Source organism: Mustela erminea, chromosome 7, assembly GCF_009829155.1.
Source record: "Mustela erminea isolate mMusErm1 chromosome 7, mMusErm1.Pri, whole genome shotgun sequence".
Taxonomy (NCBI): domain Eukaryota; kingdom Metazoa; phylum Chordata; class Mammalia; order Carnivora; family Mustelidae; genus Mustela; species Mustela erminea.
Genome location: NC_045620.1, coordinates 129622323 through 129638571, shown reverse-complemented (window position 1 = coordinate 129638571; position 16249 = coordinate 129622323). Strand labels below are relative to the sequence as shown.

The 16249-nt window shown below is 42.2% G+C and overlaps 1 protein-coding gene across 3 annotated transcripts in view; it reads right to left on the bottom strand.

Annotated features, from left to right (window-relative positions):
- The window catches only part of CYRIA (CYFIP related Rac1 interactor A), a 104828-nt gene that overhangs the window by 7081 nt on the left and 81498 nt on the right, over positions 1-16249 (bottom strand). For 2 of the 3 annotated variants that reach the window (XM_032353256.1, XM_032353257.1), the window contains 7 exons: positions 8000-8121; positions 6560-6665; positions 4663-4799; positions 4112-4189; positions 3822-3938; positions 3654-3733; positions 1958-2084 (listed from right to left, as the gene is read on the bottom strand). In XM_032353256.1, the coding sequence (XP_032209147.1) occupies positions 1958-2084; positions 3654-3733; positions 3822-3938; positions 4112-4189; positions 4663-4799; positions 6560-6665; positions 8000-8121 (767 nt within the window). The remainder of the gene's footprint in view (positions 1-1957; positions 2085-3653; positions 3734-3821; positions 3939-4111; positions 4190-4662; positions 4800-6559; positions 6666-7999; positions 8122-16249) is intronic. The other variant, XM_032353258.1, reaches the window with a different exon arrangement.

The following is a 16249-nucleotide window of genomic DNA, read 5'->3' as shown; positions in this document are numbered from 1 at the left end:
CATGGCCCATCTTGAATATGTATTGTATTGGGTAAGCCTGAAACTTTCTCAGAGAAACATGCACAGTTCAGTATGAACAAGTTTTTCCTAGTGAGACCAAGGAACAAACAAGATTTCATGAAGACTCTGGGTGGTTAGATGTAACATTATATAATGATTGTGACCTCAACAGAAAGACTCAGTAAATGATAAGCAAGGACAAGCTTTTAAAAGGTTAGGGATACAAGCCATAGCTGTCCCCAGTGTATTTTGAATTGTTGACTCTTAGGTAAGTTGACAAGTGGCTCTGGTCAGTGAGAATGTCCTGTGGGTTCCAAGTGATAAACTCAATCCACATTCAAATGATGTCCATGGAATTATTAATAGAGTTATTTACATGTGATCCACAGTATGAACATGTTCAAGCCTCACAAAGAATATAATAAAAACGTTCAATGGTATGAAAAAAATTCTGTAAAATACTGTGATGCAAATTTTAAAATAGTAATTACAGCAGGGGGGTGATCTGTTATGTACACACACACTTGCATATACACAAATATCCGCATAAAAGGAAGGGAGGTACATATGCTGCCATGTTGACCATGGTCATTGCCTATGGTAAGGTTACTATAGAAGACACGTTCCATTTTCTGTATTTTGAATTCTTAGGTTTTCCTAATTCTTTTATATTAAATATTTTTCCCCCCGGCAAACAGAAAAATAATAAAGTGATATTAAAAAATAAAAAAAAATTATAACAAAGACTATGAAGAACACAAAGCGGATGCCTGTGTCCCCACACAGGAAGGGGAAGCCAGACCTGCAAAATAAGTCGTCTAAGTTTATTGTAATTGGTAAATTTCCTTATGGTCTTCAGCCTTGTGGTCCCTCTGGGAATGAAGACTTTTCTGTCTGCATTGTACTAAAGTATCAGGGACGTTGTTCTGTGCAGATGAGTGAGAACAGAGTGTGCCTCCGAAACTCTGCACGGTCAGAAGGGGTTAACCCCAAAGGGGCCTTCCTATTCTGCCCCTAGAAGGCTGTATATTAATGTCTGGGGTATGCTATTGGGGTGATGCTGCAGAAGGGAGCTAGGAGGAGATGTGCTTTATGCTTTCGTCAAGTAACTTGTATACCAAAACCAGGTGTCTTCTGGTTATGTGCATTCATTCAGCAAAAACGCTATGGAGTATCTATTGAGTGTCATGCTCTATGTCAAGTACGATGTTAGGCAGTAGAGCAAACGGTGGGTGTACAGTCATGGTCTCGGCCCTGAGAGACACACTGGAAGTCTGTGAGGGAATCTGAAAATCCAAAATGGTTAAGTGGTGTGGGGGTCAGAGGAGGAGAGAGGTCCTGATCACAGAGGGTAGGGAAATGTGTTCCTAAGTGAGGTGACATTTGTGGATTGGTTTAAAGGAATCCACCCATCAGAAAGAAGGGAGGGTCTTCTGGGCAGGGGATGGGGCTCAAGCATCTCCCAATGACAAGAAAAGGCATGGCCATCGGAGAGAGCCACCAGTGGGGAGTGGTAGGAGAGGAAGTTGGAACGTTGCTTGAAATTTGACTATGGTGTCTTGTAATCCAGTCTCTCCCAACTGTTTGCTTTAAGACACATGAAACATATTAATATCGATATATTTGCATGGCACATTGGGTGCAGACAGAAGGGGCAGTTTGCAACTAAGTGACTATTCACGTCTGCTCTGCTCCCCTGCCTGCTGTCAGGGTCAGTGTCTCTGAGCTCCTGCCAGGATTGTTGACTGGATGTTTTGCTGTAAGAACATGCAAAAGACTGTACATCTTGCTATGAGGATAGCTGCCAATCGGGGGTCTTGCCTCCTGGACAGATCCCTGTCTCCAAGTGGTGGACGGAGGGGAGGGAGAGAGAGAGAGAGAGAGAGAGGAGAAAGGTCTGTCTGGCATCATTCATGAGAGCTCTTATTTGGAAAGCAGAGTTCGTCACTGTTCTTACATCGATCTTGGATGTCTTGCAGAAAGCTCCCACGGGGTGGACGTGGTCGTACAGAATGATAACCCCCACCATGACCCTCATGCAGAACATCAGCGTCTCGTCGCTGGTGAACCTACTCCTATATTCCCTGCAAGACAGAAGACATGGCAGCCGTGTTACTTCCTTGCCAGAGCACGTCCATTTCTGGCCACTTTAGGCTCCTCCAATCATCTCTTGAGAACAATCCTGGACCTACAACAACCAGGTTAATATGCTCTTAGAGAAGCCCATGATGATAATTCTCCTTGAATCTATCCAACCAGCAATTCAGTGGGAAAATAAGGTAAATTAGAGGGCAGTAAATTCTCTTCTCTCCTGCCCTTCAGCGGCATGGCTCATCACGCACATCACTCCCCCACCCATCAATCTTGAATATTTTATAGCAGGTCCCTCTGGCTGTCCAAGATTATCGAGAATAATGGCTTCATTATGGAGAAAAAGAATCGGGCTCATTTCTACAGAGCGGCTATCGTGCCTCCAGTCAGAGGAACTTCCTTTGTTAAGACACAGGCTGCAGATTGAATTGGATGGGCAGAGATACGTAAAAGAAATTATGTACCATTCACTGGGGCTGGGAGTATTTGTGGAGCTGGAATTTTGTTCACTTACCTTGACAGGGTCCCTGATGATTCAGATCATTCAAGATAATTCTAGAGGCTTTCTTAACAACTATTTCATTATGAATTCGGCCCACAATGAAGATGATTACTATTTCTGTCTCGGAATAAATCCTAACTTGGGTATAAGTGAAATATTTGAAATGAACACCATCTTACATTTGAACAGAGTGTCACATTTCATATGGCACTTTTGAGGTCTCTGGCCCTCCCCAGCCCTCTGCCGCATAGAGGACCTTACGGGAACCCCATCAGGGGAGGAAACCAAGGCCTGGGCAGGCCATCCGACCTGTCTACAGGCACAGAAGTAGCTAAAGAGATTACAAAGGATCTGCTGAGAGAGGGAGACGGAGTGAGAGGCAGAGAGGGAAGGGAAGGAAGGGAGAAAATGCGAAGGAAAGAGGGAGAGAAGTCTGCTAATCCATTATTCTTGCAACAAGACTACCCCTTGTACTCTTTTGTTCTAAATCTTCTGCCAAATCCCTTTTCCAATATACTTATAATAATAATAATAATAATAATAATACCCAGTCATGTAAGTCAACCCTCCATTTGGCCCTTCCCCATCTTCTACAGCACCTTTGGTGTGAGTCCTGGTTCTGCCAACTAATAAGCTATGAGAACTTTGGGAAGTCAGCTAACCAATTTGGACCTCAGTTTCTTCAACTATACAATGGGGCTGATTACATTTATCACCCAGAGTTCCTTATAAAATTAATTCAAATAATATACCTATTAATGTCAATATGCCGACCCAAATGTTAACACCACCACCATCACCACCATCATCATCATCGACATCAAGATCAACATCATCATCATCATCACCATCAAGATCATCGACATCATCAACAACATCAAGATCAACATCATCAACATCATCACCATCACCATCAAGATCATCATCGACATCATCAACAACATCAAGATCAACATCATCAACATCATCACCATCAACATCATCAACATCATCAACATCAAGTTAACAAGCTCTCTCCAGGCGACCTCCAGACCTTAGACTCTACTCTGATCTCACTTACGGTGTCTCCAGCATGACTTTACAGACGCTTGTCATCGTGCTGAGGCAGTCTGTCGTGTTCTCTATCGGCAGGGTTTTGTTCTGAATGGGAGACACAGAAGTGTGTTAGCCCTGAGAGCAGCTTTTCCGCACAGCTGGGGAAAGCACCTCAGGGCTCAGCTTCACTTACTTCGGAGACAAAGTGCATGGTGGCATTGCTAAGGGTTTTCAGCATTGGTGTGGCTTCTGCATAGAAGAGGGACATTCGATTGGCCATCTCATTATTGACTTCATTCTCAATGTCTAGCTGATGAAAATAAGAAAAAGCAACTGATAAAGACAGGGTCGACAATCCCCAAGCAGTCTCCGCTAGAAGGGAAATCAGAGACAGGGTTGTCTTTTCCTTGGGCCCTGCCTGAGGCAGCAGCCAAAGGACGGTGTGGGGAGTGGGTGCACAGACCAGGAGACCCAGGAACTCACATGCATGTTGTTGATGCGGTTGCGACTTATCGTCCTTCTGTAGTAGCTGAAATCATTCTGAATGGCTGGGTTCCTCATCTGAAATTCAGAAGAGAGCAAAGAAAGTCATCTCTCTGTGTCACAGAGAGGACAGGCATTAGGGTCCCAGACACTAGACTTGGGAAATACACCAGGACATCTCTTGATTATACAACAATCAAAGCAACTTATACTTAAAAATGAATACCCAGCGCCTCGCTGTTTTAATACAGGCCTTGCTTTTCCTGTCAGCTAGATCTCAAGGAAAGAATACTTGTTCTCAATCAGGATACAGATACTTTGAAAAGGTCTCCTCTTCTTGTATTTGGTGGATTTTGAATTTACACACACAAACTGAGATCCTAAGTCATGTGGACTATAGGAATGCAAATTCTCACCATGTTTGATGTCTCTGTAGGGAGGGAGCTACATCCTACTCATCTATCCCCCGCCCCATGGCATTAGCAGAGTGCTGACACACAGTAGGCCCTCAGGACAAGTTTGTTAAACTGTCTTAATGTGTGTGGTCTAACCTTCAGCTCATCAAATCGCAGGGTAAAATGAAGAATTTCTGCGAACTCCTTCGCCAGGGCCTGCTCGCGTTCCAGGTGCTGGGTTGGTGTGTAGGGTGGACAGGTCAGAGACTCTAACAAACTCTGAAGAGCTTTCTCTGAAAGTCAAAGTGATAAATATATATCTGAGGTGGCCCACAGAGATCCTTCTAGAAGCACAGTTCTTAGGCCCCATTGACATTCTCAGAGACAACCTTCTTGGATCTTTCTTTCCCACGTCTTTTCCCACAGCTGTGTACAGTAGGACATGTGCAGAAAGGAGAAGGAGGCCATCAGACCTGAGCAGGTGGCCCCCCACCTGCGGAAGACCCCCCAGGGCCACACAGTTTCCCCCATGTCTCTCAGAGCTCAGCAACTCTCAGTGTTCCATAGTGCTGACTCCTACCACTGTTTGGAACCAGACACGTTTTTGGATCCTGTGCTCAAGAATGTGCAGTGCTTTTCTGCCAAGCCATTGCCATATCAACCTCCATTACTGTCCTTGAAACAGTCTCATTACTCCCTCTTGTCTATTCCTAAACATTCCTTCCTATGTTCCCTACACCATATTTCTAATAATACTGACTCATTTAGCCAATCCTCTATAGCAGGGGTTGGCAAACAATGGCGCACAGGCCAAACATGGCCCACAGTCAACTGTTAGAAATAAAGTTTTATTAACACATAGCCCCACTTTATTTCCATTCCTTAATGTACTGACTGTGGCTACTAATGTGCTACATTAGTTGCGAGGGTTGGGTAGCTGCAACCAAGACAAGGTAGCCCATAAGCCTAAAATATTTATAATCTGCTTTTTACAGATAAGTTTGCTGGCTCCTGATCTGCAGTCCTGAATTGTCTTTCATAGCATCTTTACAAGAACATCTCTTGCCTTTTTCATTTATGGGGACGTACTGCCTTCTGAGGTAGCCCTGACAGGGTGGGTCTTTGTCCTGTTAAAAATTTGGCTCATTAGAATTTCAGTTCAGTGGATCTAGATATATACTTTGGTCTGCTCTGACAGGTGGGTCTTTGTCCTGTTAAAAATCTGGCTCGTTAGAATTTCAGTTCAGTGGGTCTAGATATATACTTCGAAGAAACAGAGAGGGAGGAAACAAGAAGACACTGACCAAGAGTCTCCAGAAGCTCTCTTTTCTTGAAAGACTCTTTTAGTTCATTCAACCATTCCCTTTGGGTCTTCATTTCAAGTTCTCTCAACGCCATGACTATTATTTCCCCAAAGTATTTCAGTTTCTCTGTTTAACTCTTAAAATGTGATATTCACTTACAGCAAAAGTAAACATGACTATCCCTTTCCTCGTTCAAGCTGTATTAAATAATGAAACCACAGACAGCTTAATTCTTGGGGGTTTGCTTAGATCATTCAGGTGGTCACATCGAGCCTATTGTTAACCACACCTAACTTAGCTCTTGCTTCTGCAAAGCCATCCTGTACCTGTACATGTTGTTTTTAAAGCTTAAGGGCAGAATATTGTTTGTTTTACCCATATTTTACTATATTAAATTTATCACAAGACTCCAGCAAATCAAGTTTTTGGGATTAGCAGGTAACTTGTTTGATTCAACTTCTCTGCCATTTAGGAATGTGATCAGCCTATAACAAAACTGTTAGCTGAGAACAAGACCAGAGGACATCCACCAGCAGAGATACGCTCAATGTGCACGTAACTGCAGGGTAAGGATCTCTGAGCTGATTTAAGGAAATGAAAATGACAGGTGTTTCTGTCCATGCATGGCCTCTCCTAAGACACTGCGGACGGATGTGGGCCACTCCCCAGCTCACTGAGCTCACTCTTCCTGCTCCCTAAGCAAACTCCATACTTCACACGCGGGATGCAACCTATAAACACATACTCACCTAGCCTTATGGAAAATTCATAAAATCTCTTTAGCCTCACAACCAGAGGACATACTGCATTCCAAGCCTTTTCTTGAAGCTGAATGTCATTGGGATTCTGAATCGCCTACAAAAACAGGATAAAATTGTCTGTTTAAAAGCGGGAATAAGCTCCACATCAAAATGCCTTAAGATTGAGAAGGGATTTTAGTTTAAGAAAGTACAATGCCTGATGCACTTCACTACTGTGCTAGTAAACTGACATCAGTTTCACCGACTGTCCTGCAAGATGTTCAATTAGAATGGAGATTTTAGCCCTTAAACATAATGCAAATGACCCTACAATTAGATCCTCTGTCATCTTACTTGTTTCTCTGATTTTAAATGCAAAAAAAAATTGCAAATCTAATTGGAAACCATTCAGCTTTCCTCCCTCACATGTTGATTTTACTCAAGTAAAGCCAGTGCTCATTAAGAAGTGCGGATCCTGTAGACATCTTCCTTTCTCTATAATATGCATTACGTGCCTTCCGTTCTGGGATGTTACCTAAAGTATCTAAATTAATGGCGACCCCTAAGTAGAAAGACCACCACTTAAGAGGCTGTCACGATCTTAGAAATGCTGTTTTGTCTGAGTTTCAGCAGCCCATGGATTACGCCAGTGGGATTTTCCCCAGAAAGACGAAAGCGGAGGCAGTAGCGTGTGTGTACGTGCGCGTACGTGTGAGTAGGTGTACGTGTACGTGCGCATGCGTGCGTGTAGGTGTGCGCATGTGCGCGCATGCGTGTAGGGGTTGATACGGCCACGAAACTGATTTCAAATACAAGGAGTGTGAAGTTTTTTGCCTTTAAGGCATAACCGAGTCTTAAAAGCCACACTGACAACCTCCTTTGTTGTTTGGGTGGTTGTTTTTTCAGGGATTTCTTTTTTAGAGCTCAAAGTCATTTCAAGATGACAGGCCTGTAGGCTACTTGAAGCGACCTTGCTTACAAGGAGCCTGCCCTTTGTGATACTGTGGGACCTGCTACAATTATTACAAATGCTGAGAAATTCGTGCAAATCCAGACCTCATGACTTATCGTTCTTCTTCTTTTTTTTTTTTTTATTTTTCGTGACTTCTATTTCAACTTTTGTATAGAGACCGTGCATGTATGTTTCCCTTACCCGAGGTTGTATGCGGACCAACCAGTGTCTAAGCGTCAGTCCTGCGCTACCGCACGTATGGCTGAGAAGAGAATGGCTAACATTTTACACGGTCTACGGCGCCGTGTGCTCAGATGCATGTACCAGAATAAAAGGGACCATTCATTCTTGGTGAGAACCACATTACCCTCCTTGTTCTTCCTAGTACACTAGGAAATACTAGGGTTATTGCTTAATCTTGCAGGGTGTGTGTGCGTGTGTGTGGGTTTCCCTTCTCGTCCAAGGGTGTTGTCCGCCCAGTGTTATCTTTGGCATACATCTCGGATCTCTGGCCCCGCGCCCTTGTAAGCCTGCAGGTCTGCGAGGATGCTCTCCGAATCCTGGAGGACCGCGCTGATCTGGTTCCAGATTTCCCTCTCTCCTTCTGTGGGCTGGGCATCTGAGCAGAAGGGAAACCAAAAGACACAGAGAGCTGATGTTTACAAACAGCTTGGAATGAAGATCAGCATTCAGCTCTACCTGCTAGAGTCCTCTTTGATTCCTGCAGGTTTGGTCTTTACGCTTTAAGGTAATAAGCTGCTAGGAAAGGAAACTAACACAACTTCTGCCCATTACTCAGTTCAAGACAGTCATCTGACTCTGTACATGTTACACGGAGCACACTGGAATCACTGAGAGCACTTTATTTATTTGTGTAGAACATACGTTTTGCACTCCAATTATGTGCCAAGTGATTAACTGGGTGATGGAAGGAATCGATGTTGTGTTCTGGGGACCATGTTTAATAGGAGAAGCTACTGAATAGATCTGTTATGACTAAAAATCTGTGAATCTGAGTGTAGGTGAGAAAAACACTCCCCCCCAATACCATAGAAACAAATAAGCTTAAGATATTAGATAATCCTTCAGAGCCATGACAGAGATGTATCTTTCTGGAACACAAAGACAAGGGAGAAAGCATTGAGATTTATAATTGAATGTAAACTAAAGAAGTACATGAGGTTCATTTGATTTATTTATTTGCTTGTTTATTTCCAGTAAGCTCTACACCCAATGTGGGGGCTTGAACTGATGACCCAAAGATCAGTACTTGCATGCTGTACTGACTGTGCCAGCTAGGCACTCCCAACAGGAGGTTCATTTTAAAGATACTTATACTATTCAACTTTGATCTTGATTATAAACAATTCCCACAAGAGTAAGTGACACATTCAGGTTTACATAAATAAAGAACATATTCTAACAGGCATAGAAGCCTCCTCTCGGCTCTGAATTCCAACTTTTACACTGCATTCCTGTAGCCAATATATATTCTTGTGCCCACGAGTATTTTTTGGAAGCTGGTGAGTGGTAAAGATTGGGTTTTATCCCCGAATACTTACAAAATAGGTTACTTGTCCAGGCTAATAAGGGAATTAATCTCCATCCCAAACAAAGGTACTTCTAATGGAGAAGGGGGATAGATACCACCTCCTAAAAATTCATTTTAAAAATCCAAGTCCTAAGGTAGTGAATTCTCTCAGCAGACCCCACTCATGAAAAGGGAGCTAGAGTTATGTCAGGTAAAACATTCATGAGAACATTATGAGGAACATGACCGAGACCCACCGCGTTATGGGACGGAACCTAGCCTGGGAGGATAGATTACTCCTTTATCCTCGTCTATCCTCCCACTGTTTCTAGAATATTCTCAGGTATAGTGTTACACACAATATCAATCACTTTAGAGCCTATCCTTTCCTGTTTCCGAAACTTTCCCCAAAGTGATATGGGTGTCTTAAACAGAAACCTTTAAAACTTAGTAAGTTAGGAAGCCTGTAACTGAGGACAGCATTTTAGTGAACAGAAATCCAGGGAAATTTCTGAGAAAGAAGAAAGTCTGGGAAGAGAACGTGTGACAAAAATGCAACACGAAGGTATTAGAAAACAAAGAAAAAGGAAAAGCTCATTTCCTCAAATCCTTTTTCCCTTCTGATGAATGCACTGAAAAATCACAAGCTAAAAAAGCCAATTTCCTAGGGAGAAATTTGAAAAGGAGGAAAAGAAAAATAGGCTGTAACCAAGATTCTGGGGGGTAAGCCTCCTTGAATGTAATTATAAAATAGTATGGAAAGAAGAAGACACTTGGGGGCCAGGAAAGGGAGACTTCTGATCTTGGCCATCACCAGGGTTCCATCTGAGCGAGTCCCCACTTGGTGAAGTTTTAGACAAAATAGAATTAAAGTGGCTGGAAGACGAGGGCCAGACAAACACAAAAACCTGTTCTAGTGATTAACACAAAAGGAGAAAACTTTCAGTCAGTTTTTAAAAGCAGAAGCCCTTTCTTAAGTGCTTCAAAAAGAAGAACATCTCCAATAGAGTGGCCTGAATGTGGTATTGGCAAACTTCGCTCTCTATCCCAGGAGAGGTGACACCTTCTGCTATGACTTAGCCCCGACCCTGATGTGACCAAAGGAGCTGGATGAGTGGCATGGGGTGGTGTCACTTCTCTCAGGGTGGCAGAGTTGGGGCTGTGGGGAAGCCCCTCCATCCTAGGGTGACCCTCTCGCAGCATTGCAATGGTCTGTGAAACAGGACCCCTCATTCCCAGCCTTCCTCTCTGGGAAAATATTTCTTTTGGCAAATGTCCTGGTGTCTTATTAAAAGCGTTTTTCCTATAGCCCCACTTCACAGGGGTGGGGTGGGATTGGAGAAACCCAATCCATCTTTCCTTCTTCATCCCAACTTAGAAATGTGTTGCTCATTTTATTCCACAATTTGTTAGTCTTCTTGGATGTTCTCGTTTTTTTACTTCCCCTCTCATGGAGGTGAAATCACTTCTTCATCCAGCTAATGAGTAAGCCCTTGGGGCTGGCAGCATGGCCCCTGCCTTCTGAGGACTCAAGTCACAAGTAGGGTCAACTTCTAAGGTGAAGAGTGCTGACTGGGAGAAGCTCTAATCTATTTGCTTTTTTTTTTCCCCCCAAATAGAAAAAAGACTGTGTAACCCTAATTTGGCAGAGGCTCATGTCCCTATGGAAGTTCGTGATTCATCCTACTCTGATTCCCCTGAGCCATGTGATCAGACAGCCAAGGCTAATTAATGAGAATCTGACCCATGAGGCTGCAGGACTCTGGCTTTATTTGTTTCATGTGATCTTAAATCTCCAGGGCCTGGCATATAGTATATGCTCAAGAAAGAGTTGCTGAATAAAATACCTGAATGAATGATTTATTTCTCACATTACATCTTATGATTTTTCTGCTTGTGTTTGAATTGGAAGGTTTTTGGAGACACAGTCTATATTTTATCCTCATTGCCTCCATATGTACTACTTATTGGAGACACTCAATAAATATGTCAGGACTCAGTGAACATATGAGGACACTGACCAGGTGGTAGAGGAGGTGGGCGTTTGGAGGCAGTGAAAGAAACAAAGGTCCTATTACTTCTGGATCCTCTCCTCTGCCTCTTCTTCCAACTGGTCTCTATACTGGTAACCTCTTTTCACTGTTATTGTTTTCCTATATGTATATTCATCTACAACCAAATTGGCTATTCATCCTTTCATTAACACTTGTGTTTTTAAATCATCCATCATTCATCTACAACTTCAATATCTCTTCAGTAGGGTCAACACACTGTTAGGATATTTGTTGAGTGAAAAACTATGCCTATGTTGACTATCCCAACCCTAAGGCTGCTACCATTTGCTTTCTGGAATATCCCTTTGAAAGGATTTGGGGTCTTTACGTCTGGTTCTCTCTGTATTCAGATTCAGTAGGTAGCCATGTTTTAAAAATGTATTGTGTCTTCAGATGTCAAAGAGAAACATCTTGAAAAATTAGTGATTAAAAAGGTACGCTGATATCTAACCTATCAGCGACCTTCTAAAGCGCCTGCAGAGTGAACATAAATTAGATTTATGGGTTTTGTTTTCCTACTTTTAACACAAAGATTGACCCTTACTCAAAGGTGCGCATACATACACATGCCCACCAGTAATATTACTGATGGACACCAGTCCTTATTTTCAGTTGTAACCAGTGAATCCCTCAGTGATGTTTCTTCTAAGAATCACATTCCAAAATTCTAATCATTGTCCATTATTCCATCTCCATCGAGAAGAACGGTTATACCAAGCCGGACTGCTCTTATCTAACAATGAAGCTGTTTAAAAAAAAACAAAAACAAACCAAAAAACCCCCATCCTGTGATTTACACACCCAATTTCAGAAACCAGTCCTCTGAGGAGCCCCGGAACAAGCCTATCCAGGCCATTCCCCAGGCAATGATTAAAACCTCTGTTCTGGACTTGCTGTTGCACAAAGTATGAAAATGTATCATCTGCACTGTGACCTTGAATACATTGTTAAGAACTTTCTGAATTCCAAGTGCCTAGAATTTTTAATGGAAAAATAACCCTCTTATCAATGAAGATAGTGAGGCGGTATTCATTTTGTTTACAGGGGGGTCTATTTACCCTCCTTTGGCTCAATTTGCTTGCGACTGTGGATATGAACTGTCAGGATTCTGGTGTCGCCAGGTCAGTTGGAGGCTTTGCTGTGGAGGCCTGTGATGTTTACTGAAAGCAGAACGCCTCACATTCCACGGGGAGGATGGAGAGGAAGGTGGTCCGGTGTTTTTGTTTGTCAGGAAGGAACATCTTCGGTGAACATACCCCAGGGCATGGCAGCAGGGCTCAAACCAGAGCAGGGCTGTCAAATCAAAGGGTTCTTATCTTTATAAATCAGTCAAGGACATCCTCTGTCTTCACAAGCATGGGGGAACATGCATACCTTCTCCTCACAACCGACTCAGAACTGTATTGGAAAATCTGACAGAATCAAACAAATTAACAGAAGATAATGTCAGCAGAGGACACCATTTATGTGGAGATGTCTTTGGCTTTGAAGGAAGCTGTGGCCTTTCATCCGTAGGATATGCTTCTCTCCCTGTACCCAGCGGTGTTTAGAAACCCTGAAGACAGTTGCAGCAAAGGGATTCGCCACAGCTGTAAATTAAGCCTCTTGCTCTTCTCCCCCACCACTTCCTTCCCCCTCCGCCCCTTCCCCCTTTAGGATAGATTAAGAAACATAACCAATTATCTATGATTAACATTTGGGGATATAAAGTGGTGATGATTTATAGCAGAATACCAGCTGCTTGAAGCAACCACATAAAATTGCAAAGGTCCATTGGAAAATGTTAAGTGTGACTGGGCTGACATATTTATTTGCACAGGAACATTAGTCATCCCTTTCCTATGGAAGAGTGAATGAGGGCCTGCAAAAAGCAGGGAGGGCTGAGGTTGCTGGAAGGCTCATTTTTTCAACCCCAGGCAGTGGGATCCCTGTGACATCACAGGAAGAGGAGGGAACTTCAAGGATGCAGAGTTTTGAGACTGGGTCCTACTGCCCCCCTGCCACTCAATGAATATGAGACTTCAAGCCCCCCTCCAGTCATCTCTCGGGCTCTCAGATTACTTCATGGCAGAGGGAGGGACACGCACAAGAACCCTGTCCCCTCCCTGTACAGTCTTGTAGGGACCATGGCCTGGAGGCTCCTAATGGGATTTTTTTTTTTTTTCTAATGGGATGTTGATGTCGATCAAAAGCACTTAAAAAGAGAGTGCTGGAAATTTAACCAATCACTGGACTGAATCTCTGTATTGGCATAAATTAATTGCCTCGCAGGTCTGTTCTGTTGCTTTTTGCTTGTTTGTTTTATTCGTAAAGTGACCAGAAAACAGCTTTTATTTTCCCCTCTCCTCTCCCAAGATTATCTAGCCATCTCTGAAGAACCTTAGTGGAAGTGAGGGTACCAGGGAAGGGTGGGGTGAAAGCAAAGCTCAGTAGTATAACTATATTGTACACCTAAAACTGACATAACATTGTATGCAAACTATACTGGGATTAAAATTAAAAACTTACTTAAAAAAAAAAAAAAAGAAGAAGGACGCTCAGCAGTGCAGGAGGTAGCCTGCTCTACCAAGATCATCCCAGACAAAGGTTTCATCTGACACTCCTCCTCGTTTCAAGAGGTGGGAGACTGTCATCCTAATAGGTCACAATATCCAGAGCCTTTCTGTGAATATAATGGGTGGCTTGGAGGCTTTAGAATTTCCTTCCAAACTAGCCCCCACCCTTGCCCCCTGACCACTCTTACTGTTCTTGGTATTCCTATCATGCTCACAGGTGGATTTGTCTTATAAGAAGATCATTTCTCAGTTCCTATCTGCCAAGAAACATTTGCTCCCAGCCCTAGAAGCTGTACTTTCTCTCCTGGCTAGCCTGCCCCTCGCTCTCCCTTCTCTTGTAGGCTTCTGCACTGTTTGTCCTATTGTCTGTTCAATGTGCTTGTGACTCTCCCCAGTAGAGTTCTGTAATCCCTGAAGAAGAGGACATGGTTCTCCTAATGCCCCCCGTATTGATGTGCTCTATGTCATCTCCATGCCTCTCTGCCCCCATTCCTTTGTTCCTGCTTGATGCTACAATGCAGCGGAAGCCCTGCATATAATTACTGAATTAGCATCAGTACAAAAAAATCAAAATTCCTAAACAGATACTTCATGTCAAGCTCTGTGCCATCCAAGGCCTCTCTGCAGGGAAGTTCTTCATGCGAAAGTGAAATGATACCAAAGACATCTAGTTGTGTAAGAAGGAATGGGCAACACCAGAGCCAGCCACTGTGTCCATAAATAGAAAAGATCTATTTAAATTGCGCACACACACACACACACACACACACACACATTGAGAGTTTAAAGGAAAGGAAAAGGCCACCACACACTGCACTAGGCAGTTTCTAGCAGATATAAAAGCAAAACAGAAAAGAGCACAAGGGTGAAGGGATCTGTGACAAGAGTCCTGAATTCTTCATGAAATGAAGACTACAGTGGAAGATTGATTCTAATAAGTCAAAGATGTGTCTTGCAACAAGCATGGAGGGGCAGAACTAAGAAGCCAACAGAAAAGATCAAAGAGAATACCAAAATTATTCTATTTAATCAAAAGGCATAAAGATATTAAGAGAGAAAAATACAACAAGTAGAAGTCAGTATAAAAATAGGCTCAGATACAAACATTAATTGAATATAAATGGGCTAATGACTCCAATTAAAAGGTAGATATTATCAGCTTGGATGGAAGAGTTGGGGCCAACTACATACAGTTTATAAGAATTACGCTGTAAAGATAAAGACACAGGATGCGGAAACATATGTCATACAAACAGCAAGCATAAAAATCTGGTATGGTCAAACCATAAAATTCTTAATGATACACTTAACAAAATATTATGCAAGACCTCTAAAAATTATACAACATTGCTAAGTGAAATCAAAAAATATCTAAACAAATGGAAAGATATAGTATACCCCTAAGTAAGAAGAATCAATATTGTTAGATGTCAATTCTCCTCAAACTGATCATCAGATTTTATATCATTATAATCAATATCCCAGCAAGGTGATTTTGTAGCAATTGAAGGCTGATTATAAAACTTACTTAGACAAGTAAAGAAACTGGAGTAGTAGAGACAATCTTGAAAAAGAACAACAGATTTGAAGGACTTCTCTTCTTGACTTTAAGATTTGTTATTTGTTACAGTTTGGTAATCCTTGGTCAAAAGACTCAAGAAATCCATGGGGGAGAATGGAAGGCCCAAATAGATCACAGGGAGCTGATTTCTGATAATGGCACTCAAGCAATCTACCTGTGCTAGAACAAGTTGATAATGCATGAAAAAATAAACCCAACACCTTGCTCATAAAATAAAAATTAGTTCAGTATTGGTCACTGGCCTGATGTAATGATTAAATTTCTAGAACTTCCAGAAGGAAACATCAGAATGTCTTTAGGACCTTGGAATGGGCCATGATTTCTTATAGAGGAGAGAGCATGCACTTAGCACAGAAGAAAAGCAGTCATAAATCACACTTTATCAAAATTTAAAAGTTCTGTTCATGCAAAAATAAGAAAAAAAGAGGCAAAGCTCTGAGTGAGTAAAAACATTTGCAAGCTATTATCTCACAAATGACAGGTATCCAGAACACACTAGCTCCTACAACTTAGTAATACAATGAAAAACAACCAAACTCAAAATGGATAAAAGATAAATATATTCTAAAAATGCCAAGTGAATATTCAATAAGCACATGCAACAGTGTCCAACAGTCTGAGTTATGATGGAAATGCAAATTAAGCCACAAGGAAAAATCATCCCACAGTCACTAGAACAGCTGAAAGGGAAAAGATCAACAATGCTAAGTTTTGGAGAAGACATGTTACACCTGAGCACTCTAGACTTCTGGTAAAAATGGAAAATAGTATATCCCATTTGGGAAACAATTTGACAGTTTCTTGAAAAGCTGCATATAACTACTCAACAAGTCTATCTTCCATATGTACACGAGAGAAAAGATGCATGCAGATATTCTACAAGAATGTTCACAGCATGTTACTCCTAGTAGCAAAAAACTGGAAGTTGCCCAAGGTGATCATCAACAGGAGAAGGGATGCAAAACTGTCTCACAATAAGAGTATTTAGCAGAAAAGGGAGAAAACCCTGACACATGTAATAACAT